This window comes from Bos indicus x Bos taurus, chromosome 5, assembly GCF_003369695.1.
Source record: "Bos indicus x Bos taurus breed Angus x Brahman F1 hybrid chromosome 5, Bos_hybrid_MaternalHap_v2.0, whole genome shotgun sequence".
Lineage (NCBI taxonomy): Eukaryota > Metazoa > Chordata > Mammalia > Artiodactyla > Bovidae > Bos > Bos indicus x Bos taurus.
Genome location: NC_040080.1, coordinates 786715 through 814637, shown reverse-complemented (window position 1 = coordinate 814637; position 27923 = coordinate 786715). Strand labels below are relative to the sequence as shown.

The window sequence follows — 27923 nt, the reverse complement described above, 5'->3', positions numbered from 1 at the left end:
GAGACACGGCCGACTGACCCCACTGAAGCGGACCAGTCATTGGGGAACGAAAGACGTCCTAACCTTTACAGTGAGACTTAGGGAATGAACCCGTGTCGTCTCGTTCTCATACAAAGTGAGCTGTAGTCTAGAACAAGATGACAAAGTTGGAGAATTTATTTGGTCGGTGAATTACTGTGAGTTAGGAAACTGAGTGTCCGGGACAGACACGGAGAGCGAGCCCGGCCCCGCGGCCTCCCCGAGAGGAAGGGCCCCGCCCCGGCCCCCACACGTTAAGCTTCGATCCCTGCACCCGGCGCACCCGCGCACGGCTGCACCTTATCGTCCGAGACTCCAGGGCCTAAACGCGCCCGGCGCGCACGCAGAGCCCCCCGGAGCTCCTCGGCGGGACGGACGCCGTCCGGGTAAGGCCCGTGCGCCTCTCGAGGCTCCGTGGCCGAGGGACGCCGCGCACCTGCGTGCACCTGCAGGTGGAACCGGGCGCCCGTCGCGCCGCAGCCCCCGATGCCGCGGCCCGCGTGCGCCCGCTCCGGGGACTGCGCCTGCGCGGCCGGCCCTCACGGAGCCCGGGGAAGGTTGCGCCTGCGCAGTCGGCCCAACCCAGCCCTGGGGGCGGGGCGACGCCTGTGGAATCGCCCCTTCAGCGGCGCCTCGGCACCTAGAGCCGCCCGTCCGGCCGGGCCCCGGGGAGAGGCGGGCGTGCGGGCATTGCGCCTGCGCGCGCCGGCCCCGCCCCCGGCCCCGCCCCGGCCGCGCGGGGCCCTGGGAGGGGTGCAGCGTCCGGCGGCTGCGGCGGCGGCGCGGGAGGGGCCGGGGGCGGACAAAGCCGTGGCCGATGAATGGGGCGCGTCCGCCTGCGCGGCCGTGGGGTCCCCGCGGTGAGTGCGCGGCTCGCGTCCCGGGCCGGCCGTCCAGGCGCGCCGTCGGGGCCGGGGCCGGGACCGGAGGGTCGGGGCCGGACCCGGGGGCCGGGGGCTGGAGGGCGAGGCCGGGGTCGGGCCGGGCGGGCGCGGGGTCGCCTGCGCAGGGCGGGGCGGGGGCGGCCTGCCGTGGTGGGGACCCCGCCCGGGCGGCGGACTCGGCCTCGGTGCCCGGACGCCGCTCCAGCTGCGCGCCCCGCGGCCGCCGGCCCGGCTGACAGCGGGGCACCCGGGGCGCCTCTTCCGGCCGCGCGGCCGGCGGAGCGAGCGCGAGGCGGTGGGAGCGGGCGCGGACGCCGGGCCGGCCGCGGGCGAGCACGGGGACAGGCGTGCCGGCCGGCGTGGGCTCTCCGGCTGACCACGCGGCGTGCCCCGGGCCGCAGTCGCCCTGGGCGGGGGTCACCGGCCAGCAGACAGGTGCCCGGTGAGTGTCCGTCCTGAGGGCCTCTGCCCTCCGCCACCGCCACGGATCGCCTTCCACCCTATGCCTTTCGGGTGTCCCCCAACCCCGGTACAGTATTTCATTTTCTGTGCGCTTCCAGGAAGGGGCAACCGGGGCCTCGTTCACACGGCTCAGCACACGAGACGCTCCTCATGTCTGCACGCTTCTGATGCTTCTTGGTTGCTGAGCGTGTTTCTGGGTATGACATTCAAGTGTAAGTAGTCAAAGCCCGAATCAAGCTGCAGAGCAGAATTTCGGTCGTTTTTCCAGTTGCGGTGGTTTTTTTTTTTTTTTTGACCCAAGTAACGATGGAGTCATTTATCTTTTTTTCTGTGACCCACACCATTCTGCCTGCTTAAGAGAATTGCCAGCCCCCTAGACTCTCGGTGCATTTTGAGTGACAGTCCGTAGACACACGTAATATGCATCTCTCTGCAAGCAAGCCTCTGCCCAGCTGGGCCATCAGGAGACGCTTCTGTGGGCATTCTCAAGTTTGTAAAAAAGGGAAGTTATTTGTTTTGAAGTGAACTCTGATCAGATCAAGTCCATAGTATTGAAAAACGCATCTCAGACTTGCGTGAGACCAGTTTGCTAAGGCATTCTTGTGACTTTGTATATTAACTTTTGATGTCTTCTCTACGTATGGTGTTAAAATTAGGAGAGGAGGAAGGATTTAGTTGGAGTTTTTAAAAAGCGCTCTGAACAAGCCAAATTGCAGTTATGACTTAATTTCCACGCAGAGTTGTCTTGTGAGAGGAGACTGCTCTCACCAGTTCATACCCGGGGCCTGCCACGAGCTGTCTGTGCAGGGGTGCACGCTTCCTGTAATCCTTAAACAGATGGTATCGGCTTGTGGTGGTTTACATTTTCTCAGGAAAAGATGTGGCACAAGTTAAGAGATTCTATGAATCTTCAGGAAGTTAACCTCCTGTATGGGAAGAAAGCACAGACGTTGAGTCCACATTGCCGCACACGTACTGTTAACCCTGATGTTTTGGGGCATGAAAAGTCTGCCCTACTTTTTCATGTCACCACACACAGAAGGAGGTTCGTGAGTGGCTCACGCTGTGCCAGGAGTGCTCCTGAAGCGCTGGGAAGGGTTTGAGGGGAACCGTTAGGGCCGTGGATTGAACCCTGCGTCTGTGCAGAGGAGCCGAGGCAGCTGTGCTCAGGACATGGTGAAGAGCGTGTGTGTTGTCTTTCAGATCCCTGCCCGGCGTGGAAGCTGGAGAGAGAGCAGACCTGGGCAGCGGCGCTGCGGGAGCACGAGGCGCTGTGGCCGTGGTCAGTCTGTCCTCCCCGTGTCTCTCTGCCCGGCCTCAGCTCCTTCCTCCCAGCTCTGCTCTGATTCCCTCCTTCAGTGTGAGGACTGCCGGCGAGGGCAGGGGGCAGTGCTCGCAGGCACACGGGGGCGCCTGCCAGGGTTGGCTGGGGCCCCTCCGACTGTCCCTCAGCAGCGCCGGTTCCTCCTAAGCTTCTCTGCACAAAGCAGGCGACTGAGAGGTGACCGTCATTCTCCTGGTTACTGCCTGACGTCTAATGTAAGCTGTAGGAGGCATCATCTTTGTTTACGGTTGGTGTCTTATTGAATTCAGCCGCACGGAGTCCTGCCCCGACCACCCTGCACCCTCCCGTCTGGCCTCCCGTCAGTGTCCGGGTGGCGGCAGACTTCCTGTCAGGCAACTTCCAGAGCCTCGGCCCCTTCCATTTCCCTGTCTTTCCCTCCCTCCTCCCTTAGGCTCCGTCACTGCCTGATTTTCGTCACTCTGAAGCATTTAGATCACTTCTAGCTAACTATCTGACGTGTGCTTTTGGCAGCTGGTATCCTGGAAGGCACGGTTAGGAATGAAAGCAGGCCTTTTCTCCTTCCTCCTGTTTCTGAGGTGGAGGGCCCGGGAGGGCTGGAGGTGCCTGCCTCCACGCGAGGCTTCTCGCCTCTCTCCTCTCGCCTGGCGCTGTTCTACCTGCTGGGGCAGTGGTGCATGTCCCGGTGGGGATGGGCAGAGAAGGCGGAGTGAGCTCTCCAAGGAAGATCACAGGCAGGCATGGGTGAGGGGATGGGCAGTGCAACAAGCGTGCTCTCGGAAGACTGCTTGGAGAGGAAGGGACCTTTGCATCCCGCGCCGAGGGGCCAGGGGTGGCGGAGCGGAGGCCCTGCGTGAGGAGCGGCCTTGAGCTGCGGAGCCCGGCCCCTGCGTTCGGGCCGTCTCCTGTCGTGAGCCCGTCCCCCACCTTGCTCAGGTGCTCACCCTGCTTGGGTTCCGCTCTCCTTTGGGTGAAGCCCTTGTGGCAGCCACCTGCCCCCTCAGCGAGGTCTGCGCACCCCAGGAACCGGAGAGGCCGGGCCTGGGGCGGGGCATCCCCTGCTGACCTGCCGCTGCCGCAGGGGCTCCTCAGTCCGCGCAACCCTGCCCAGCCCGCCCCAAGCCCGCAGGTCTAAACGTAGGGCCCGTCCTCACTCAGGGCCCGGCGACTGAGCCTGCCCGCGGTTGGCCTGCTGGGAGGGAGCAGCCCAGGGCGCGTGCTGTTTGGAGCAGGAGCTTGGGTGTCGCGCAGTCGCACGCGGACACTTGAACCATGTCCAGGGGCAGCCCGCCGCGGCCACCCATCAGACCTGTGGCTGGTGGGACCACCCGCTGCCCCAGAGAAGCCGCTGGTACTGAGTGGAGGGCCCTCGAAGCCAGAGCAGAGCCAGCCGGGCGGCCCTGGTTTGTGAGCCTCAACATCTCGGGGTGGACGGGCCACGGCCCTGCACGGAGCCCGTGTGCCTGCTCGGGCCGAGCCATGTTTCCAGCGTGGCTGCATCGGGGTGCCCGCCGCGTCTCGAGGAGCTGGCTCCGGGTCTCTCGGTTCGGCCTCCGCAGTGTGCTCTGGCCTCCGTCCGGCTCTTGGGCTCTGTGCGGCCAGTCCTGGGTGGTGGCTTGTCTGCACTTGAGGCGGCTCCTCCCCGGGAAGATGTTAGCCGTGGCCCTGCATCCTCAGCAGGTGTGGCTCACTCTCAGTGTGGACCAGATCTGCACTGGTAGCCTTGGTGGGAAGGCTGCCACATCCGAGGGCGAGGCCACCGGGCGCAGGGCGGCACTGGTGCCCCAGCTGTGCCCGGGAGCCCGGGGCTCGGGCTGAAGGCTGGTGTGCGTGTCCTGGAGGCTGGGCGGTGGCTTGGGAGCAGGTCCAGGTGCCGCTGCTCCGGCCCTGAGCTGCAGCGCTGGTGTGCGTCCCCCGCCCGTGCTTCCGGGCTCCGAGGAGGCAGCAGGGGCCGCAGCACGTCGCCGCTGAGCATCCTTCTCTTCTCAGGAAAGGCAGTCCAGCGGTTCGCACTCAGCGCGTCAGCACGCTGCCTGCGAGGGCCCAGGTTCAGTCCCTAGTCAGGGACCCAAGGTCCTGCGAGCTGCACGCCACCCCCCTCCCCCAGAGGGAGAAAGAGGCAGAGGGCCGTGCTCGCCCCAGCAGCGAGGCCGTGGAGGGAGTGAACGGTAGTCCTCACTGCGTTCAGCGGCCAACCTGCAGTCTGGTCTCCCCACTCGGGACGTTGACTTTTTAAAGAGACGAGGCCAGTCGTCTTGCAGAAATGTCCCTGTGTCTGGGTCTGTTTGCCATCTTCTCCTTTGCTGTTGACAGTTGACCCTTGAACAACACGGCGGGCAGTTGGGGGCCACCCTCCGTGTGGTCAGCAGTCCGAGGATAAGTTGCAGCTGGACCCTGTGGCCCAGCTGCTCCACCCGTGGGTGCCACCCGCCGGGGACCCTGCGTCTTCAGGCGGCGGTGCTGGGCCTCCTGTGCGCCGCCCTCAGACTGTCCTGTCGGGACAGACCCCGCCCGGGCTGTGGTTCCTTCCCCTGCCTTTCACGTGCTTTTCCTCGCCCGTGACACTCGAGGAAGGCGGGACGCTGTGCCTTCTCCCCTCGTCACCCCTTTGCAGGGAGCAGTGGCTGCAGTGTCGTCCCCCCCGCCCCGCCCCGTGGCAGGTGTTTTCATTTCTCCTCTTGATTCTTGAGCATCAGTGCAGACAGGCAGATCCAGCCGTTACGTTATAGCCTGCTTAGGTCTTCCGTCTCTCTGTTGTACGTTCAGACAGTTGTGACCGACTGTGGGATCCCCGTGGAGCCGGCTCCTGGCGGCACGTCCTTTCTGCAGCCTTTCCTGTTTCCAGAGCTGCAGTCGGCTCTTTCTGCAGAGCGCTGTGGCCCCCGGCACTGCAGGAGGGTGTTTAGAAACCAGAGTCCAGGGGCCGCTGTGCTCAGTGTGCTCGTGGGGCACTGCAGCCTTAAGCGCGGGTCTGGTGCACAGAGCTAGGGGATCAGTGTCTAAAACATCAAGAGTCCATACTGATGTTTTCAAGACAAATTTAAAATTATGTAGTTTTACTTAATTTCTTTGTTTTTTTAAATTATATCTTTTTTGTATCCTGAAAACTTTGATTCTTAATGGCATTGGCATAGTTACATTTTGTTTTGTGCTAAAGTACATATAACCCAGGTAAAATGAAAACATTATGTTGCTGCTGCTAATGAAATCACTTAGCAAAATTTAAGGTGTTTTTTTGTTTTTAGTACGTATTCTGCTTCAGGTGAATAAAATCCTGTGTGTTAAAGCCCCTTTGTGAACATTCTTTGTTTGCAGTATGGTTGCTTATTTGATACGCCTTTAGATTTCACACTTGAAATTTTCTATGTTTTAATGTAGAGGTAATCACACCGCTCAAAAGTCAATTTTCTATGTTTTCTGGAGAAGGAAATGGCAGCCCACTCCAGTACTCTTGCCTGGAGAATCCCATGGAGGGAGGAGCCTGGTAGGCTACAGTCCATGGGGTCGGAAGAGTCGGACGTGACTGAGCGACTTCACTTTCACTTTAGATTTCACACTTGAAATTTTCCGTGTTTTAATGTAGAGGTAATCACACTGCTCAAAAGTCAGCGTTATATAAAAGATACGATCAGCAAGCTCACTCGCATTCCTGTCTCCTCCACTGTTTATAGGCAACCATTTTTATTTCTGCTTCATCCTGCAAAATAAGCGTGTAAGTTGCTTCAGTCATGTCCAACTCTCTGTGACCCCATGGACGGTAGCCGCCAGGCTCCTCTGTCCATGGGATTTCCCGGCAGGAATAGTGGAGTGGGTAGCCACGCTGTCCTCCAGGGGATTTTCCCAACCCAGGCGTCAAACCTGCGCTTCTTACGTCTCCCGAGTCTGCTGTGCCTCCTGCGTTGGTTGGCAGGCTCTTTACGCCAGCACCACCTGAGAAGTGCCAAAATCAGCTCTTCAGACAGACAGTAATGCTCGTAACTCACCTGTTTCTCTCCTGTCTTTTACGTCATGAAACCTCACGAGCACTGTTTACTGTGTGTGTCTCGCTTTTTCCCAGTGGTCTGTGTATAAACTGGGCTGCCCTGGTGGCTCCGCTGGTGAAGAATCCGCCTGCAGTGCAGGAGACCTGGGTTTGATCCCTGGTTTGGGAAGATGCCCTGGAGAAGGGCATGGCAACCCACTCCAGTATCCTTGGCTAGAGAATCCCATGGACAGAGGAGCCCGGCTGGCTACAGCCCATAGGGTCGCAAGGGTTGGACGAGACTGAAGCGACTGGGACGCGCGTCTGTGCCAGGCCTTACTCGCGGTGTGAGTGGTTTTGCAGTCTGGCTGCGGAGCTGCAGCGCCTGACCTGGGACAAGTGTTGCTATGTGTCTGATGAGGCGGTCTTCAGCGTCTGTCCGTGGACGCGGGGTTCCTGGGTCCTTGGGTGAATGTGGCTTGGTAGGGGGCTCCAGAGTCCTCGCTGGGGTGGTGCCAAGCTTTGGGCCCTTCCTGCCTGGTTGGGTGAGATGACTTGAAGTTTTTCCTTTAATCTGCTGCGTCTGCAGCATGAGGAATGGAGATACTTGGTCGTGTATTTTTGGTGTTGTGGCAGGTGAGGGCCTGCACAAAAGCTGGTCTCTGTGTTAGGAAGCTGTTGAGTCCGCGGCGGGACATGCGCACATGGGATCCTGCTCTGACAGGCACTCCTGCGTTACAGCAGCCTGGAAGGCGCTTTCTTTAATTCTCAAAATGAAAAATAACTGTATGTTCCCCAAGTCAGAGCACACGCCTGGAATTGAGACTCTTCCACACACGGTATTTGTTCTAGCCCGTGGAAAGATCCTCTGGTCGGCTGCCTCTGCCTTTAGGCGCTTCGCCCTCGGAGCTGAAATGCGTGCAGTCATCTCAGCAGGCCTGGGCTGTGGGTCCGTCCTCTGCACTCCTATCCTCCCCCGTCTCTGCTCAGTTCAGGGGGCTGTGCTCCCTGCTGAGCGGAGCCCCACACCGCTCACCACCAGCTTCAGAGTGACCCTCTGGCTGTCGGGGGGTGGCGGCTGCACGGCCCCACGCAGGGAGGCCTGCCGCGTCTGTCGGAGGAGGAGGCTGTTTCACCCGCTGCCCCTGATCACCCTGTTTGACCTCCATGTTGATGGTTTTCCCGTGGGCTAGTTCCTACTTGCTGGACATGGAAGCTGGACCGCAGGACAGCTGGTTCTGGATGCCACCCAGGTGCTGTGACCGGGGGCCCTCACCTTTCAAGCCAGAGATGCTCCAGAGCTCTGGGACGGGTGACCAAACCCAAGTTGTTCCTCACACCCGTGTAGAATTATGCCCAGCGCCTCAGGTGCATAATCCTTCGCGGTGTGAGAACTAAAGCCAACATCCTTTTTTGTCTTTCTAAATATTTGGTGCGAAAATGGTAGAAAAAGTAGTAGGAAGCCGCTAGAGCCAAAGGCAGCATTTTCCCTAAAACAGAAACGTCAGGGCTTCCCTGGCCGTCCAGTGGTTGGGCTCTGCTTCCACTGCGGGGGGCGTGAGTTCAGTCCCTGGTCAGGGAACCGAGATCCCCATGCAGCCAAAAGGAAAAAAATAGAAACATCCCACTTACGATGTTGAGCTAGTGTGTAGAGAGCTGGTCCAGCCATAGAGGAAGACAAACAGGAAGGCAGCGGGCTCCCCTGACAGCCCCGTCCCGGGCGCGCGCTGGTGGTACCCCCGGCGCCAGACTCTCCCGTCTGTGCCAGGAAGGTGCTGGCGTTAGCCCTGGCGCAGGCCCTCGGGGCTGGCCGGGCCGGTGGTGGCGGGTTCCGTCACCCGGGCGGTCCCTGCCGGCGGCACTGCGGTCCCATGAGTCTTCCTGCTCCTGGTCTGCTCGGGGTGGGCGGTGGGGTCAGGTTGCTCTCTGGGGAGACTGCTTCCAGCGGTTTGTTGCCCCCTTGGACGGCGCCTCGTGTGCGGCCCCCCGGCGCTTCCCCCAGGGGTGCACCCAGTGCGGGCGTTAATCAGCACCCCGCACGAGATGGAGCCGTTCGGCTGAGTTCCTGCGTCTCTGTTCACGGGCTGGACGTGGAGTGGGAGCCCTGCCCTGGCTCTCTGGTGCTGCAGCTGATGTAAGGAGCTGAGGGTGAATTTCTCTGTCACTTCTCAAAAGTAGTAGTTCCTATCATCCTCCAGAGGTGACCGATTGAGGATTTTATTTGGGATTATGCATTAATAGACTTAAACATTTGATGAGTTTTGATGTATAATGTTGACCCTTACTTACGTTCAGATATCTCATTTTTGGACAGGGGGAGCCCTTCAGGTTGACACCTTGGATCCTTCCCGCGCTGCCCTCGTCCGCTCGCAGGGGTCCTGGCTCCCCTGGTCCCCAGAGCATCCTCGGCTCATTTCGTGGCTTCCCGCCCCTGGACCTCGTGGTCCTCGGGAACCTTGGCTCCTTTAGTGGGAGACGTGTTTGAGAGCTGTAGTCTGGAGGTCGCGGGGGTCGCTGCTCTCAGGACTTTGTACCGAGCAGAGCTGGGTGGGTCCCACTCCCAGGGCCGCGGGATGCGCATCTGGCCTTCCCGGTCCATCTCTGCGAGGACGAGGGGGACCGGGGCCCGCCTCACCAGCTCTGCACACGGCCCAGTCCTTGCTGAAGGCACATCGGTGCCTCTAGCCCAGGGACCCACGTGTCGTCCAGCCGCTCCCTCGGCTCAGGGCCAGCGCTGTAGCCGCACGGCACCCACTGGCTCTCCTGGGACGCTCATGCAGTGCGTCCTGCAGGGAGACGCCCTGAGCACTCCGCTGTCCAGTCGACTTCTCAGGAAGGACTCAAGGAAAGCTGTCTCCCGAATTCCTGCTTGTTGGTAACAGTGTCTCTGCGTCCTTGTACTTGGATGTCAGGTTGACTGGAGGCAAAATGCTTGACTCACGTGGTTTTCCTTGAATGTGGTAAACATGTTACTCTGTCGTCTCACAGCGTAAAACGTTGCTGTCAGACCCGTGACAGATTGCTTTCCCTTACAGATGGCCCTGGTTTTTGCCCGAATGGCCTTTCTTTTCAATCCAGTGGTTTTCCTGGGATATGCCTGTGTGCTCACGGTTACAGGCGCATGGTCTCCGCCCTCTGGCTTGTTCTCCTGTTTCTTCAGTAACTTTATTTGTGTGCTGAATTGCATGCCTGGCTGTGCACAGGCCCTTCTCTGGTTGCTGTGAGCAGGCGCCGCTCTAGTTGCGACGTGCAGGCTTCTCACTGCCGTGGCTTCTCTCATCGCAGAGCACGTGCTCTGGAGTTCGTGGACTCGGGAGTTGGAGTTCCTGGGCTCTAGACACAGGCAGGGTTTAGCTGCCCTGTGGCATGTGGAATCTTTCTGGATCGGGGATCAGACCGGTGTCCCTGCGTTGGCAGGAGGATTCTTCACCAGGGAAGCCCAGGATGCCTTTCAGTACACCTGTTTATTCCAGAGTTGTCAGTAATCTGTTCTCTTGCCCTGTCCCCCTTTTTTGTGGGGAAACACCTTGATTATACACATGTTGGATTTTCTTTACCTAAATTTTAAATTAGTCAGCTTCTTCTGAGTCTTTTTTTATCCGTTTATTTCTTTTTCATTAAAACTTTTTCTTTCCTAAACTCTTCTGTTAACCTTCCGCAATCCTCTGCGAAGTTTATTTGTTCTTTTGTCGCTTGTAACTTAGTCTTTATTCTAAAATGACATTTTACTTTTATTTGTAATAGTTTCTTAGGATCTGTAAGCTCATCTCAGTGTTTTTCTGTCTTGATTTATTTCGTTCTTTTGTATTATTTTCTTAATTTTGTTAGCTTCTTTTGAAATAAGTTACTCAATTTCACTTAATCTGTGTTTATGTTTTTCTAGCGTGATTTCATTACCTATAGAGATGTTTTTCCGCCTTCATTACTTTTTCTCTTATCCTTCTGTAGGATTTAATCTTAACCCTTTTCTGTTGTTTATTGTATTGGTTTCTAGTGGTGCTGTAACAAATTATCACAGACTTGGTGGTCGAAGGCAGCACACATCCGGAGGCCAGCAGGCTGCGCTCTGGGCCCTGGGCCTCAGTCACGGTCCTGCCAGGCTTCCCTTCTGGAGGCCTGGCAGAGGGTGGCTCCTCGCCCTTCACCTCCAGACGCCCCTGCGTCCCTGCGTGTGGGCCCACCCTCCATCTTCAAAGCCAGCGACCCTGCGTCTCTCACCTTCCACAGGCATATTTTCATGTCTCTCCTCTGCCTCTTTGTTTCACTTTTGAAGACCCTCATGACAGCATTGGGTCTCCCCAGATAGTCCAGGATTCAGTTCAGTTCAGTCGCTCAGTCGTGTCTGACTCTTTGTGACCCCATGAACCGCAGCACGCCAGGCCTCCCTGTCCATCACCAACTCCCGGCGTTCACTCAAACTCATGTCCGTTGAGTCAGTGATGCCATCCAACCATCTCATCCTCTGTCGTCCCCTTCTCCCCCCGCCTCCAATCTTTCCCAGCATCGGGGTCTTTTCAAATGAGTCAGCTCTTCGCATCAGGTGCCCAAAGTATTGGAGCTTCAGCTTCAGCATCAGTCCTTCCAATGAATATTCAGGACTGATTTCCTTTAGGATGGACTGGTTGGATCTCCTTGCAGTCCAAGGGACTCTCAAGAGTCTTCTCCAACACGACACTTCAAAAGCATCAATTCTTCGGTGCTCAGCTTTCTTTATGGTCCAACTCTCACACCCATACATGACCACTGGCTATGAAAAACCATAGCCTTGACTAGATGGACTTCTGTTGGCAACATAATGTCTCTGCTTTTTAATATGCTGTCTATGTTGGTCATAACTTTTCTTCCAAGGAGCAAGTGTCTTTCATTTCCGTGGCTGCAGTCACCATCTGCAGTGACTGTTTCCACTGTTTCCCCGTCTGTTTGTCATGAAGTGATGGGACCGGATGCCATGATCTTCCTTTTCTGAATGTTGAGTTTGAAGCCAACTTTTTCGCTCTCCTCTTTCACTTTCCTCAAGAGGCTCTTTAGTTGTTTGCTTTCTGCCCTAAGAGTGGTGTCATCTGCATGTCTGAGGTGATTCATATTTCTCCCGGCAATCTTGATTCCAGCTTATGCTTCATCAAGCCTAGCGTTTCTCATGATGTACTCTGCATATAAGTTAAATAAGCAGGGTGACAATATACAGCCTTGACGTACTCCTTTCCCGATTTGGAACCAGTGTGTTGTTCCATGTCCAGTTCTAACTGTTGCTTCTTGACCTGCTTACAGATTTCTCCAGAGGCAGGTCAGGTGGTCTGGTAGTCCCATCTCTTTCAGAATTTTCCAGTTTGTTGTGATCCACACAGTCAAAGGCTTTGGCATAGTCAATAAAGCAGATGTTTTTCTGGAACTCTCTTGCTTTTTTGATGACCCAACGGATGTTGGAAATTTGATCTCTGGTTCCTCTGCCTTTTCTAAAACCAGCTTGAACATCTGGAAGTTCACGGTTCACATATTGCCGAAGCCTGGCTTGGAGAATTTTGAGCATTACTTTGCTAGCATATGAGATGAGTGCAATTGTGCGGTAATTTGAGCATTCTTTGGCATTGCCTTTCTTTGGGATTGGAATGAAAACTGACCTTTTCCAGTCCTGTGGCCACTGCTGACTTTTCCAAATTTGTTGGCATATTGAGTGCAGCACTTTCACAGCATCATCTTTGAGGATTTGAAATAGCTCAACTGGAATTCCATCACCTCCACTAGCTTTGTTCATAGTGATGCTTTCTAAGGCCCATTGACATCACATTCCAGGATGTCTGGCTCTAGGTGAGTGATCACACCATTGTGATTATCTGGGTCGTGAAGATCTTTTTTGTACAGTTCTTCTGTGTATTCTTGCCACCTCTTCTTAATATCTTCTGCTTCTGTTAGGTCCATACCATTTCTGTCCTTTATCGAGCCCATCTTTGCATGACATGTTCCCTTGGTATCTCTAATTTTCTTGAAGAGATCTCTAGTCTTTCCCATTCTATTGTTTTCCTGTATTTCTGTGCATTGATCACTTAGGAAGGCTTTCTTATTTCTACTTGCTATTCTTTGGAACTCTGCATTCAAATGGGTGTATCTTTCCTTTTCTCCTTTGCCTTTTGCTTCCCTTCTTTTCACAACTATCTGTAAGGCCTCCCCAGACAGCCATTTTGCTTTTTTGCATTTCTTTTCCATGGGGATGGTCTTGATCCCTGTCTTCTGTTCAATGTCACGAACCTCTGTCCATAGTTCATCAGGCACTCTGTCTATCAGATCTAGTCCCTTAAATCTATTTCTCACTTCCACTGTATAATCATAAGGTATTTGATTTAGGTCATACCTGAATGGTCTAGTGGTTTTCCCTACTTTCTTCACTTCAAGTCTGAATGTGGCAATAAGGAGTCCATTGTCTGAGCCACAGTCAGCTCCTGGTCTTGTTTTTGCTGACTGTATAGAGCTTCTCCATCTTTGGCTGCAAAGAATATAATCAATCTGATTTCGATGTTGACCATCTGGTGATGTCCATGTGTAGAGTCTTCTCTTGTGTTGTTGGAAGAGGGTGTTTGCTATGACCAGTGTGTTCTCTTGGCAAAACTGTTAGTCTTTGCCCTGCTTCATTCTGTATTCCAAGGCCAAACTTGCCTGTTACTCCAGGTGTTTCTTGACTTCCTACTTTTGCATGCCAGTCCCCTATAATGAAAAGGACATCTTTTTTGGGTGTTTGTTCTAAAAGGTCTTATAGGTCTTCATAGAACCGTTCAACTTCAGCTTCTTCAGCGTTACTGGTCATAGACTTGGATTACTGTGATATTGAATGGTTGCCTTGGAAACGAGCAGAGATCTTTCTGTCCTTGTGATCACATGGACCACAGCCTCGTGTAGCTCAGTGAGTCGTTTTCCGTTAATTCTGCTGAGTGGCCTGGACGCGGAGCCCGGCGGGTCCCTCGCGCCCGCTGCGCCCTGTCCGTGTCGCTCCTGTTCCCGTGCGCCGCTGAACCCCGCGGCGTTTCTCTGCCAGCAGGACATCGTTTGCCCTTCCGCTAGTCGCCTGGTGACGCACTCTGTGTGGTTTTGCTAGCGGTGTTAGCTCATATTAATTCTTGTAGGAATATTTTTGCTGAGTATTGAATTCTGGTTTGGCTTTTTTTTCCCCACCACAACTCTGAAGACGTACTTCTTTTGTCTCCTGGTTTACATTGCTTGTCTTGAAAAGTCAGTAGTCTAGTTATTTTTTCTTGAAACAGTTCCTGGGGCTGTGTTGCAGTGTGTATTAGGAAGATGAGTATAATGAGCCTGTGCGCTCATCACCCAGCTTTGACAGACAGACAGTCAGACAGACGCATGGCCATTCCAGCTCTGCGTCCCCCCTCGGTTATTTCAAAGCAGATACCAGAAGTTGTGTTTCATCTGGACGTTCTCCAGTTAGTGTCTTGGAAAGACGGGATTCTTTAAAAAGTCGTATCCACAGTATCTTTATACCTTAATAAACTAAGAATTACTTCAAATGTTCACTCAGCGCCCAGGCCTCCCGTCTCGCCTGAGGAACGCGCTTGGTCGTCTGCTGACTCACACGGGACTCAAGCGGTTCGTTAGAGAAGCTGGGTGGTCTGTCCTGCTGCAGAAGCCCCGTGGTCTGGATTCTGCTGATGTCCTCCCGCTGGCGGTACTGAGCTAGGTTCCTCCAGCCCTCCTCACTGTTATCTCTGTGCTTTTTCTTATTTTTAGCACTTTTTTTTTCTCTTTAAATCTTGCTTGGGGTTTGTAGGGATTCTTGAATCTGTGGTCTGAAGTCTGATCAAAACTTTGCTTTTCTTATTACACTTTCTTTTCTTATTCTTCTCCGTTACGGCACATCAGAGCATATTCGACAGGAGGCCCTGGTTCCTGCGTCCTGCGTATCCTGGCTTGCGCCTGCTCACCCCAGACTCCGCTCCTCCCGCCCCCGCAGCCACAAGTCTGGCCTCTTGGTGACTGTTTGTGTCTCACAGGTGAGCTCGCTCGTGTCGCACTTCAGGGTGCACGTGTGAGTGAGTGTCCGGTAGCTGTCTCTCTCTGACGTTACTTAGTGTGACCCTCTCCAGGCCCACGTGTGTCACCGCATTCGTAGCCGCACCCCCTCCTGCATGCGTGTCTTCTGTGCACCACCCCCAGCCCCTCGGACCTCCAGCACTCCAGGAGCAGCAGCCTGTTTGCCCTGTGTGCCCCGGACACGTTTCTCAGCCTCTCTGTGCCCCTGCCCTTTGATGTAGAAGGAGACGCATCACACTGAACCTTCCTTGAAAGACTGTCACGTGGCTTAAGTGAGCCCGCGCAGGCTGAGCAGGTAAGAGAGGCCCGCAGGAAGCGGTCCACGCCATCACCCCAGGCTCTGGCCCCAGGAGTCTTCGGAGAGCCTCAGCGTCAACCGAGAATGGGACTTTTGCCTCGAAGGGAGACGAGCTGGTTCCTCGCAGACCTGAGAGGAGCGGGCGAGGTCGTCCAGGCCGGAGGCGCTGTCCGGGCCGGCTGGGTGGGAGGGAGCTCAGGGCAGCCGAGCTTGCTCTGCGGCCTTCCTAGGAGAGCGCCTTTCCATGGAGGCCTCAAGACCTCTCGCACAGACGCCCGTGGCTCGCCCTTCTGCCTCGCGAGGGTCCTCGTCAGGAGTCGGAGCAGAGACGCTACTAAATGCGTTTCTTCACCCAGTGGCTGTATGGTTTTCCTCCTTGCTTTCTGTCGACCTGGTGCATTCTGTTGGTTGATTTTTTAATGTTAAACCAAACCTTCTGACACAGCCCGCTTACTCGTGGAACAGTATCTTCAACCTAGTGCTGAATTTGACTTGTTACATTTTTCAGAACTTGCCACGTTTTCTTAAGGTTGTTCTGTGATCGTAGGGACGTGACTCTGACTCTTTTCCTGTTATGTCTTTGTGGGTCTTGGTGTCATGGTGGTTGAACCTTGTTAAAAGACTTGGGGAATGTTTCATCTTTTATTTTCTAGAAGAGTGTGTTTCACCAGTAATTTGGTTTTTTCTCCAAAGTTTGGTGAAATTCACGCACGGAACCATCTGGACCTGGAATTTTAAGAGAAGGGACTAGGCAGAGGGCTGTTCAGGCTGCAGTGTGAGCAGGCGGCATGACCGCTACGCGACAGCGACGCGTCTCTCTAGTGAGTCTCCGTCGTGCGTGTCTTTCGGGACTTACCTGTTTCACCTGAGCTGCTGAATTTATCACCGTGAAGTCGCTCGGCCGCCTGCTTGCCGCCTTTGTGTGTGGGCTCTTTGGTGGCAATGCCCACTTTCATTCTTGCTGTTGGTAGTTCCTGTCTTTTCCATTTTTTTCTCTTACTAATCAGTGTAGAAGTTTGCCAATTTTTTTGATCTGTCCAAAAAGCCAGTGTTCGGTTTCATTGATTTCCACCGCCACCCCCTCCCCCGCCTCTTCCCCGCTCCCCCTCAATTTAATTGATTTCAAATCTTTTCTCGTTTTCTTCACTCTGTTTGCTTCAGGATTAAATTGGCTGTACTTTTCCTTGGGACTTTTTTCTTTAACCCCTTGGCTTCATACATGTCTAAGTGTTACTTACTTAAAGATACTTGGGATTTTTCCAGATACCGTTCTGATGTTGATTTCTCGTTCAGTTCCCTTTTCCGAGGCCATTCTTTGATTTCAGTTCTTGTGAGTGTATTGCAATTCGCTTTATTGTCCAGAGAAGAGTCTGTCTTGATGAACAGTCTGTACCCACCTTGAGGCCACACGCATTCCACTTGTTTGCACTATTCCATAAATGTCATTGAGGCCAGGTTTGATGGTAACGTTTTCAGCTCTTCTGTTACCTTTACTGGTCTTCTGTCCGCTTGTCCCGTTAACTGTGAGTAGGGACGTGGGAGCCCAGCTGCCTCCGGCCCGCGGGGTCTGCTCCCTGTCTGTGGAAGGTCCCCTGTGGTCCGCTGTGTTCGTGCGCCCTCGCCACGCAGTGCCGTGGCCCCGCCGGCGTGCCCGGGTTGGGGTTAGCACGCTGCACCTTCCTGTCTTTTTGCTTTGAGCCTCTCTCTCTCTTCACGTGTAACGTGTTTTTGTAGGCGGCGTGGAGTTAGCCTTCCTTTCGCCCTAGTCTGCCAGTCCCTGCGCTTCCTGGGCCGCAGCCATATGGCCTGTGAGCAGAGGCGCTCTCCGTGTCCCCCTCCCTGGCTCTGTGCACAGAGTGCTTCTCGTCTGGCCGCCTGCGAGTGCCCTGGTGCCCCACGTTGGCTGTTGTCCGGCACCAGCTGGCTGTCGTTCCGTCCGCTCCTGACGTTGCCGCCTGGAGTCGTGTTCAGAGCCATGGGGTCCGGGCGGCCCAGAAGCCTGCTCCCACTCACAGCAGCCCGGCTGTCATCTGTGTCTCTGACTGAGAGGCTTCAAAGCCAAGGTTCCCGCAATAAAGCGCCGGGGCGGCTCCTACAGCGAGGGTGCACTTACTCACATTTACAGGTTTATTATACGGAAAGGCGGAGAAGGCGGTGGCGCCCACTCCAGTACTCTTGCCTAGAAAATCCCATGGACGGAGAAGCCTGGTGGGCTGCAGTCCATGGGGTCGCTAGGAGTCGGACATGACTGAGCGACTTACTTTCACTTTTCACTTTCATGCATTGGAGAAGGAAATGGCAACCCACTCCAGTGTTCTTGCCTGGAGAATCCCAGGGACAGGGAGCCTGGTGGGCTGCCGTTTATGGGGTCGCACAGAGTCGGACACGACTGAAGTGACTTAGCATAGCATATAGAAAGGGGCTTCCCTCATAGCTCAGACAGTAAAGGAGACAAGGGTTCGATCCCTGGGTCGGGAAGATGCCCTGGAAAAGGAAATGGCAAAGGAGTCTGGCGGGCTACAGTCCATGGGGTCACAAAGAGTCAGACACGACTGAGCGACTTTCACTGTGTGAAAAGGGACACAGATGAACAGCCAGATGAGGACGCACAGGCTCCTGAGTGCAGGGGTGTCTGTCCTCGTGGAGTTGGGGTGCGTCACCCTCCGGACCCGTGGGTGTGTTCGCTGGCCTAGCAGTTCCCCAAACCCCGAGCTGTTGGGATTCTGCTGGGGTTTTGTGCTGTGGGCCTGAGGAGTGTCCGCTCGGTCTCCAGGCCGTGCTGGGGGTCGGGGGCTGAGAGCTGGTTTCTGACCGTGGTGTGGTCTTTCTGCTGATGAGTCTCCATCGTCGCCTCGCCAGGACATAAGGTGTTCCTGTCACTCGGGAGCTCCCGAGAGTCTTAGGAGCCCTGTGCCAGGAGCTGGGGCACAGACCCGCACACACGCGTGTGTCACACTCCCCCACCTTGGGGTAGCTGGCATATGGTGAGCTGCACTCAAAGGGTGGACGTGCTGAGCACACACACACTCCCCTCGTGTTCATACACGTGGGCAGCTGCTGCGCAGAGGCACCTTCACACACAGTGAGTCTTCAACAGTTGCAAAGGTGTTCTTTTGTTGAAAAGGATGATCTTTTCAACAAACGATATTTGAACAATTCATATACAAAACACTGAATTTGAGTCTTTCAAAGATCTAAATATAAAACAAACACAGGAGAAAATCTTTCTTAGATACAGCTCCCAAAGCATAATCCATAAAAAAATTAATTGCTGGGGACCTCCCTGATGGTCCGGGAGTTAAGAATCTGCCTTGCAGTGCAGGGAACTCAGCTGTGGTCCCTGGTCTGGGCCCTAAGGTCCTGTGTGATGAGAAGCACCTGAGGCTGGAGCCGCAGCTCCAGGCCCGCACACCACAGCGAGTGCCACAGTGCAGGGCGCGCGTGCTGCAGCTGAGACCCCGCAGGCCAAGTAAGGAGTTCTTTTTCTTTTTAAAGAACACGTGGTTTAAAAAAAGCAAACTGGTAAACTGGACTTCATTAAAATTAAGAGCCTTTCCTTTCAGAGAACACTGAAAAGAGTGAAAAGACAAGCCACAGACTGGACTCACACAGCTGATAAAGGGCTTCTCCAGACACGAAGGACTCTGAGGACTCGGTAACGAGGAAGTACACGATCCATAAGACATAGACAAGACACTTGAGCAGATGCTCCCAGTGGAGAGAAGCAAATGGCGAATAAGCCGTGAAGTGTTCAGTGTCGTCAGTCATTTAGTCATTTAGCTGAGTCGTGTCTGACTCTTTGCAGCCCTATGGACTGTAACCCACCAGGCTCCTCTGTCCATGGGATTCTCCAGACAAGAATACTGGAGAGGGTTGCCATGCCCTCCTCCAGGGGATCTTCCCAACCCAGGGATTGAACCAGGGACTCCTGCATTTTCAAGTAGATTCTTTACCACTGAGCCAGCAGGGAAGCCCACCTAATTAGAAGGGCTAAAATTGCACTGATGGGCCTCACCAAGTCTTGGTATTTTCTCTTTAAAAAAAAAAATTGAGTTTTGGCTGTGCCGGGCCTCATGGTCGCGTGTCGGCGCTCTAGTCTTGGCGAGCAGGGCTCCTTGCGGTGGGTGGGCTTCTCGCTGCAGTGGCCTCTCGCTGCAGACCACAGGCTCGAGACCGTGGGCTTCAGTGGTGGCCGTGTGCAGGCTCAGTGGTGGCGCAAGGACTCAGTTGCTCAGAGCCATGTGGGGTCTTCCTGGACCAGGGATCGAAGCCACCCCCTGCATTGGCCGGCAGATTCTTTACCACTGAGCCACCATGGACATCCCTTGGTGTTTTCTCTTTATGATCTTTTCTGACGTTTTGGGGTATATAACAGCATGGATATGTTACTCCCAAATCCCTAGTTTACCCCTCTCCCCTGCCGTTCCCCTTCGGTGACCAGAGGTTTGTTTCCTATGTCTGTGAGTCTATTTCTGTTTTGTAAATAAGTTTATTACCTTATTTTTTTTCACATTCTACACATACCATACTGAATGAAGTAAGTCAGACAGAGCAATGTCACATTTTTCTCTGTCTGACTTACTTCATTCAGTATGGTGATGTCTAGGTCCCTCTGTGTTCCTGCAGATGTTATTTAATTCTCTTCAATGGCCAAGTAGTCCTGCATTATGTCGTAGCCCGCCTCCTCCATCCGTTCACCTGTTGACGGAGATTCCGGTTTCTTCCACGTGTTGGCCGTTGTGCACAGTGCTGCTGTGAGCACTGCGGTGCGTGGGGCACAGACGTGTGCCCGGGGTGGGACTGCAGGGTCTCGTGGCTGCTCTGCTGGTGGTTTTTTAAGGAGCCTCCATGTTGTTCTCCGTAGTGGCTGCACCGGTTTGCATCCCGCCAGCAGTGGAGCCGGGCTCCCTCTCCCCACACCCCCACCGTGGATCATTTGTAGACTCTGGATGGCGGCCCTGTGACCAGTGTGAAGTCGCACCTCACTGTCATTTCCTGCTACTCTGATTATTGGTGGTGTTGAGCATCTCTCCATGTGCCTTTTGGCCATCTGTATGTCTTCTTTGGGGAAATGTCTATTTAGAGGATATTTTCTTTCTTTTTTCTTTTTACCACCACCAGGATTTTATTCTTAAATAAATGCTCAGCCTCAGGCCTGGTTAGGCAGACAGCAGAAGAAGGCAGACCGCAGGCCCCTTGTCCGTGGGAGCCACTTGGGATGGCCCAGGGAGGCAGAGACTCTGAGAAGGTAAGCAGGGCGCTCGGGGCAGGAGAGGCCGACGGAGAGGGTGTTTGGTCCTGTGACTGGGCTGTGAAGTCAGGAGCAGAGTCTCACCTGACCGTTGTGGGATCTCTCTCACACATACTGAGGCTGACGTATCCATGACTGGATTTGAAACGTGAGCGAGTCCTTGTCTTACTCGGTTCCATCTGTTGTAGGTGACGCAGAAGGAGCACCATGCCATCAAGCCACCAGCGTCCCCGTGCCCGAGACCAGCAGGTCCGCCCCGTGTGCGCGCACGTCTGCCCCGCGATGCGTTTACCGGGAGAACTCCGGGAGCGGCGTGAGGTGACACGCTCACGAGTTCGCCCGTCCACTGCTCAGTGAGATTCATGCTTAGCGTATTCATAAACGTCCTGAGAGAGAGAGTTCTTCGGGCAGAACTGAATAGTTATGGTCAGTCATGGAGAACCAGCGGGAGCCTCGTCCCCAGGGAGCAGGTGATTCGGAGAATACAAACTTGAAAATAGAAGAGGAAGATGACTCGCACACCCCTAATCACAGTGTGGAGAGAATGGACTTGGGAAGTGAGCCGGAGGCCGGGAGGCAGGTGGGCCGCGGCCGGGAGCAGGCGGAGGGCGGCGAGGTGGGCTGCGCGGGCCGGCCCCCCGGGCGGCGCGCCTCCCCCGAGCCCGAGGACGACTACGGGGCGCTGCTGGCGCAGTACAGCAGCACCCTGTACAGCGTGGCCATGGAGGCCGTGACGCAGAGCCTGCTCTCCGGCCGCGGCCTGGGCTCCAGGAAGAAGTCCCCGGCCTGGAAGCACTTCTTCATCTCGCCGCGGGACAGCACCAAGGCCGTGTGCACCTACTGCATGAAGGAGTTCAGCCGCGGCAAGAACGAGAAGGACCTGAGCACCAGCTGCCTGATGCGGCACGTGCGGAGGGCGCACCCCACCGCGCTGGCGGGGGACCCCGCCCCGGCGCCGCGCCCCGGGCCCCCGCCCGCCGACCCCGGGGGCCCGCTGCTCCCCCGGGCGACCTCCAAGGGCCCGGCTCCCCTCCAGGCGACGGAGGAGGCCAGCTCCGCGGTCTCTTCCGAAGAGGCCGCCTCGGACGCACTGGCCTCGGAGAGGTACGGCCGGGACGAGGGCCCGGCGGGGCCGCCCGCGCACGCGCCCCGCCTGCACTGCAGCGAGCCTGCCGAGAACGGGGCGGAGAAGAACCTGCCCCTGCCGCGGAGCGGGTGCGGGTCCCGCCGGCGGTCGGCCGTCTGGAAGCACTTCTACCTGTCGCCCCTGGACAGCTCCAAGGCCGTGTGTGTCCACTGCATGAACGAGTTCAGCCGCGGCAAGAACGGGAAGGACCTGGGCACCAGCTGCCTCATCAGGCACATGTGGCGGGCGCACCGTGCCATCGTGCTGCGCGAGAGCGGCGGCGGCCCCGGGGCGCCTGCCGCCGGCCCCGCGCCGCCCCTCGGGCCCGCCCAGCCGCCGGACGCGGAGCCCGGGCCCCTGCCGGCGTCTCCAGGGAGGGCGCTCCAGGACCCCGCCTCCGCAGCCTCCTCCCCTGACCGGCCGGCAGAGGAGCTGCCGGTGCTCTGGGGCCACGGGGCCGCGGCGTCCCCCTCCTCCGACGCCGGCGAGGCCTCGTGGGGGTCGTCTCCCGAGACGCAGCCGGGTGGCGCGCCGAGCCCTCGGCTGCGGGAGCCGGGCGCCGTGTTCCAGCAGAACAAGAAGGTGATGAAGCGGCTGAAGTCGGAGGTGTGGCACCACTTCTCGCTGGCGCCCACGGACAGCCTTAAGGCCCTGTGCAGGCACTGCGGCTGCGCCATCAGCCGGGGCAAGCGGGGCGACGTGGGCACCAGTTGCCTCATGCGGCACCTCTACAGGCGCCACCCCGAGGTGGCCGGGGGCCAGAAGGGCTTCCTGGGGGCCGGCCTGGCCAGCTCGCCCTATGCCACCCTGGCTTCCGCCGAAACGTCCTCCTCCCGGTTGACAAACCTGCCGACCATGGTCACCAAAAACCATCAAGCTGTGTTTCCCGTCAACAGCAAGAAGACCTCCAAGCTGTGGAATCATTTTTCTATCTGCTCCGCAGACCCCACGAAGGTCGCGTGCCTGCACTGTGGCCGGACCATCAGCCGGGGCAAGAAGCCCACAAACCTGGGCACCAGCTGCCTGCTGCGGCACCTGCAGCGCTTCCACAGCGGCGTGCTGAAGCCCGAGGGCGCCCGGGCTGCCCCACCCTCCCCTCCTGACACCCAGGCACCCCTGGGCGGGCCGTTGGCAGGTGCCGCCGCCTCTGACGACGGCAGCGAGAAGTTTTACGATTCTCACCCCGTTGCTAAGAAAATCACAAGTCTCATTGCTGAGATGATTGCCCTTGACCTCCAGCCGTACTCGCTGGTGGACAACGTTGGCTTCAATAGGCTGCTGGCATACTTGAAACCTCAGTACTCCCTGCCCCCGCCGGCCTACTTCTCCCGGACGGCCATCCCGGGCATGTACGAGGACGTGAAGCACGTCATCATGGCACACCTGCAGGAAGCCGAGAGCGGTGTGGTCCACTTCACGTCGGGCATCTGGATGAGCAGCCAGACGCGGGAGTACCTGACCCTCACGGCGCACTGGGTCACCTTCGAGCCCGCGGCCCGGCCGCGCTGCGAGGATCACCACTGCTCAGCGCTGCTGGACGTGTCGCAGGTGGACTGTGACTACAGCGGCAGCAGCATCCGGAAGCAGCTGGAGTGCTGGTGGGAGGCCTGGGTGACGTCCACCGGCCTGCAGGTGGGCATCACCGTCACCGACAACCCCAGCATCGGGAAGACGCTGAACGAGGGGGCGCGCTCCAGCGTGCCCTGCTTCAGCCACACGGTCAACCTCATCGTCAGCGAGGCCATCAAGAGCCAGAGGATGGTCCAGAGCCTGCTGAGCACCGCCCGGAAGATCTGCGAGCGGGTGCAGCGCTCGCCCCGCGCCAAGGCCAAGCTGGCGGAGCTGCAGCGGGAGTACGGGCTGCCGCCCCACCACCTGCTGCAGGATGTGCCGTCCAGGTGGAGCACGTCCTTCCACATGCTGGAGCGGCTGCTCGAGCAGAAGCGGGCGGTGAACGCGCTGTCCGCCGAGTGCGACTTCCGGGAGCTGCTGAGCTGCGACCAGTGGGAGGTGATGCAGTCCGTGTGCCACGCCCTGAAGCCCTTCGCCGCCGCCAGCCGGGAGATGAGCGCGCACGTGTCCACGCTGAGCCAGGTCATCCCCATGATCCACATCCTCACCCGCAGGGTGGAGATGCTGTTCCAGGAGACCATGGGCATCGACACCATGCTCCGCGCCCTCAGGGAGGCCATGGTGAGCCGCCTGTCCGCCACGCTCCACGACCCCAGGTATGTGCTGGCCACCCTGCTGGACCCGCGCTACAAGGCCTCCCTGTTCTCCGAGGAGGAGGCGGAGCAGTGCAAGCAGGACTTGATCAGGGAGCTGGAGACGCTGGATCCTACCTCAGAGCCCACGCCCGTCCCCAGCGGCTGCGAGCCGGGCTCCCCGCCCCGGGACTGCACCGGCGAGGAGAGCCTTTGGGCACTCATGGCCAAGCTGAAGAAGAGCGAGCGCGGAGGGCGGCCCAAGGTCCCCGAGGACATGGTGCTCGCCTACCTGGAGGAGGAGGTGCTGGAGCACAGCTGCGACCCGCTCGCCTACTGGAGCCTCAAGAGGGCCGCCTGGCCCAGCCTCTCCGCCTTGGCTGTGCGCTTCCTGGGCTGCCCCCCGAGCATCGTGCCCTCCGAGCGGCTGTTCAGCACGCCCCCCGAGAACGGCAGCTTCGGCCAATCCAGGCTCCTAATGGAGCATTTTGAGAAACTCATCTTTCTGAAAGTGAATCTTCCCTTAATATGCTTCCAGTACTGAAGAGCCCGCTGGAGCCACCCGGCGAGCACCGGCGTCTGCCCAGGCTGGCGCTCGCCACAGCCGGCCCTGCAGGACGGCAGGCCGGGCGCTCAGGTCCACGGCCGCGGGAGGGGCCGCCCGGCCCTCGCTGTTGCGGCCACACGTGCCTTAACCAGTCCTTCAGGCCAGGTACCACGGTGTGTGTTTTCAGAAGTCCTCTAGAAGCAGCTTGTCTCGTCAATGATGAAATACGATGATTGGGTTTTCATTCGTAACTGTAAGGTTTTTTACAAGTTGGGGATCAGTAGTTTGTCTCAGTAGAATGGCAGAGGAGAGGTGAGCAGTTTTATTCCGTAGGCTTTTTATTCGATTATGTAAAAATCAGATCAGGTACTGTATTTTAGTTAAAAATTGCTTTAATTGCAACAGAACAGCCTTTGTGGCTGTCAAATAAAACCTGTAAATAGGAGGTGGAGTTGAAGCCATCTTGGCCGAGCAGTTCCTGACTGCGGCTCTGCAGGGCGTTGAGGGGGACGGAGCGTTCTGGGAGGCAGCTGTCGACCACGACAGAGGCGTGGCGTGGGCACCAAGCCTGAGCTGACATGTGACGAAGGGTCGGTCGCGCAGGGTTTCCGGAGAGCACGCGCCCGTTTCAGGGTCTGCTGTGCCGCGTGGGCGGCTGGTGTGGACACCCCCACGTGTGGTGTGCACCGTGTGGCCAGCGCGCGGCGCGACACGCTTACAGCCTCCTGTTGGTGAATCTCTGAGCCTCTGATTCAGTGGCTCTACATCATGAAGCTGTCTTGAAATTTGTGCACTGACCCCCAAATTGATCCAATTATGTACACAGTTCTTTTTAGAAGAGGTGGCTTATTAACAGGGAAGAAGATTGCTATGTTATGGTTGTAAGAATAGCCTTAGGCGTTTAGATTTTCTTTTATAAAATAGGGAGGATTCAGCCATCAGTGGGGTATTTTAGGATCCCAAGGACATCAGAATGGATTATCAGTCATCAGGTTTTTTTTTTAACAATAATATGTCTTCAAAGTTTTTGTCTCAGCGTCTAGAAAAGAATTCATTTTCTTACTTCAAACCAGTTAAATATTCTGGGTGAAACGAGTCACTGATTTGCCTATGACCTTTTAGAAAAGTTATTGTTTTGTTAAAATACTGTATCTGTTATTAATCTGAATTTGCATTGACTATGTTTTTAGTGTATTTATAAATGGTGAACTCAGTTTCTGAAATTAAACTTTTTATTTGCAATTTTCTACTGCTGGAGGATACTGGCTTTTTATTCTCAGGATAATAAAACAATCCTACTCTTAGGGGCCAGCATGTACAGAAACTACCCTCAACACAGCCTTTAAATCTTCATGTTAGCCGCAGATGGGACCTGGGGGAAGTGGAGGTAATTCTTAAGCAGCATTTCTAATAGCAGCAGTGACATCCGAGAACCTTCCGGGGCGTGTGTTCCGAGCAGGCACTGCGACCCCTGTGCTGCTGGCGGGAAGAGCAGCCAGTGTGGAGACAGTGCGGAGGGCCTCAGAGTTGGGACTGGGGCTGCGTGTGGTCCAGCGGGCCACTCCCGGGCGTTTTTCTGAAGCAGAAACACTCATGTGAAAAGACAGATGCAGGGCCACCAGAGTGCCCACCCACAGAGGAGGGGGCGAAGACGACGCGTGTGTGTTTATACAGTGGAAGGTTAGCCGTGGAAAAAGAAGTCTTGTCATTGCACCAACATGGATGGATCTGGAGGGTATTATGCTCAGTGAAATAAGTCAGAGAAAGACAAATATTGCATCATTCCATGTTTTCAGTTCAGTTCAGTTCAGTCGCTCAGTCGTGTCCGACTCTTTGCAACCCCATGAATCACAGCACGCCAGGCCTCCCTGTCCATCACCAACTCCCGGAGTTCACCCAGACTCACATCCATCGAGTCAGCGATGCCATCCAGCCATCTCATCCTCTGTCGTCCCCTTCTCCTTCTGCCCCCAATCCCTCCCAGCATCAGAGTCTTTTCCAATGAGTCAAGTCTTCGCATGAGGTGGCCAAAGTACTGGAGTTTCAGCTTTAGCATCATTCCTTCCAAAGAAATCCCAGGGCTGATCTCCTTCAGAATGGACTGGTTGGATCTCCTTGCAGTCCAAGGGACTCTCAAGAGTCTTCTCCAACACCACACTTCAAAAGCATCAGTTCTTCAGTGCTCAGCTTTCTTCACAGTCCAACTCTCACATCCATACACGACCACAGGAAAAACCATAGCCTTGACTAGACGGACCTTTGTTGACAAATTAACATCTCTGCTTTTCAAAGAAATTCCATGTTTACGTGGAACCTAAACACAGTGAAGCGGGAACACACTCACAGAGAATAAATGTAGTTTCCAGAAGGGAGAGGGTGAGGGCGGAGTGAAGGAGGCGCGAGAGGTGCAGACGACAGGCCTCCACACCGTGAGTCTGGGCCGTGACACGGAGGGCGCCTCAGCGGGAGCACCGTGCAGGCGTGTGGTGGCGCAGGGCGCCTTGGCCTCGTGCCATCCCTCGGTCGGTGTGAAACGAGCGAATCACTGTGGTGTTTGCTTGTACTGTACGTCAGCTGTACTTCCATTAGGAAGACTCAAAATGAGAGAGGATCTGGGAAGACGGTGGAGGAGGAAGCCCCAGGAGTGCACGTCCCTCCCAGACAGCAGGCGCCAGCAGGATCTGACTCGTGGGGGCTCTGGAGAACACGGGAGGCTGAGACTTCAGGGCACGGCTGGGCTCGGGGTGGGGGAGATGGCGGGGTGGAGCACAGATGCAGCTGTGATGCAGCAGCCGTGCGTGCCTCCCAGAGCAGCTCACACAGCTGGCAGCAGCAGGCACGGGGGAAGGGTCCTGTTCTCCAGATGCTGAGGCCCTGTACGTGCTCTGACCGCGAGTCACTGCGGCTGGCCTCCCGGGGGGCGGACGGGGGCAGCCGCCACTGTTGCTGCGCTCCCCCTCCATGGCTGCAACTCGCCACCCTCTTCTGAAGTGACTCCTAAAGACTCCAACATATTACATAATTGCATATATGGGGAGGACTTGAAGGTGACTGTGCTCCGGGGAAAGGCTCAGGAAAGACTTAAGAATCCATTAAGTTTACACCTCAAACTGATCCTTTGCACAAAGAGTGCCTACAATAATCAAAAGCCAAAGCACAAAGCTGGGGGAAGAGAAGAATCTGATTTCTGGAGTTACCAGATTGTTATATTAAAATGTCCAGTGCACAACAAAAAAATCACAAGGCATAAAAAAAAAAAAAAGTCTGGTCCTCTCAAAGGGAAAAAGTAACACCACAGAGTCTGTCCCTGAAAAAAGACGTGAATATACTAGACAAAGACTTTAAAACTGCAGTCTTAACAATACTCAAAAAACTAAAAAGACATGGAGAAAGTCAGTAACGTGTGAACAAAAATGGAGATATTGGGACTTCACCTGATGGTCCGATAGATAAGCCTCCACGGTCTCAATGCTGGGGGCCTGGGTTCAATCCCTGGTCAGGGAACTAGATCTCATGTGCCACAACCAAAGTTAGCACACACATTTGGTAACCTCAATTAAATGGGCCGATTTCTTGAAAGACACAACCTGCCAAAAGTCACACAAGAAATAAACTGTCTGAACAGGCCTAGAGCAGTTACACTGAGTCAGGAATTAATCATCTTCCCAAACAGAAAGCTCCAGGCCCAGATGAGTTCACTGGTGAATTGTATCAAACATTGAAGGAGAAATTACACGAATTCTCTACAGTCTCTTTCAGAGGACAGAAGCAAAGGGTTAGTGCCTAACACTTCCTATGAGGCCAGTATTACCCTAAAACCAAAACCAGACAAAAC

The 27923-nt window shown here is 55.9% G+C and overlaps 1 protein-coding gene across 9 annotated transcripts; it reads left to right on the top strand.

Annotated features, from left to right (window-relative positions):
- The first annotated feature begins 759 nt into the window (after positions 1–759).
- On the top strand, positions 760–25337 carry ZBED4 (zinc finger BED-type containing 4). 9 transcript variants are annotated; one of them, XM_027540470.1, is made up of 5 exons: positions 760–878; positions 14492–14622; positions 14716–15781; positions 20082–20208; positions 20400–25337. In XM_027540470.1, exon 5 carries the CDS (start codon positions 20645–20647, stop codon positions 24083–24085), a length of 3441 nt encoding a protein of 1146 aa, XP_027396271.1. In that variant the 5' UTR covers positions 760–878; positions 14492–14622; positions 14716–15781; positions 20082–20208; positions 20400–20644; the 3' UTR covers positions 24086–25337. The 9 variants fall into 9 exon arrangements, with proteins under 9 accessions (XP_027396271.1, XP_027396268.1, XP_027396276.1 ...); XM_027540467.1 differs by having other exon boundaries at positions 14151–14622; XM_027540468.1 differs by lacking the exon at positions 760–878 and adding an exon at positions 13437–14297.
- The last annotated feature ends 2586 nt before the right edge of the window (positions 25338–27923 follow it).

Excerpts from the sequence above, each read along its gene's own strand:
- ZBED4 (XM_027540473.1), top strand. The coding sequence starts at position 20,645 with ATGGAGAACCAGCGGGAGCCTCGTCCCCAGGGAGCAGGTGATTCGGAG.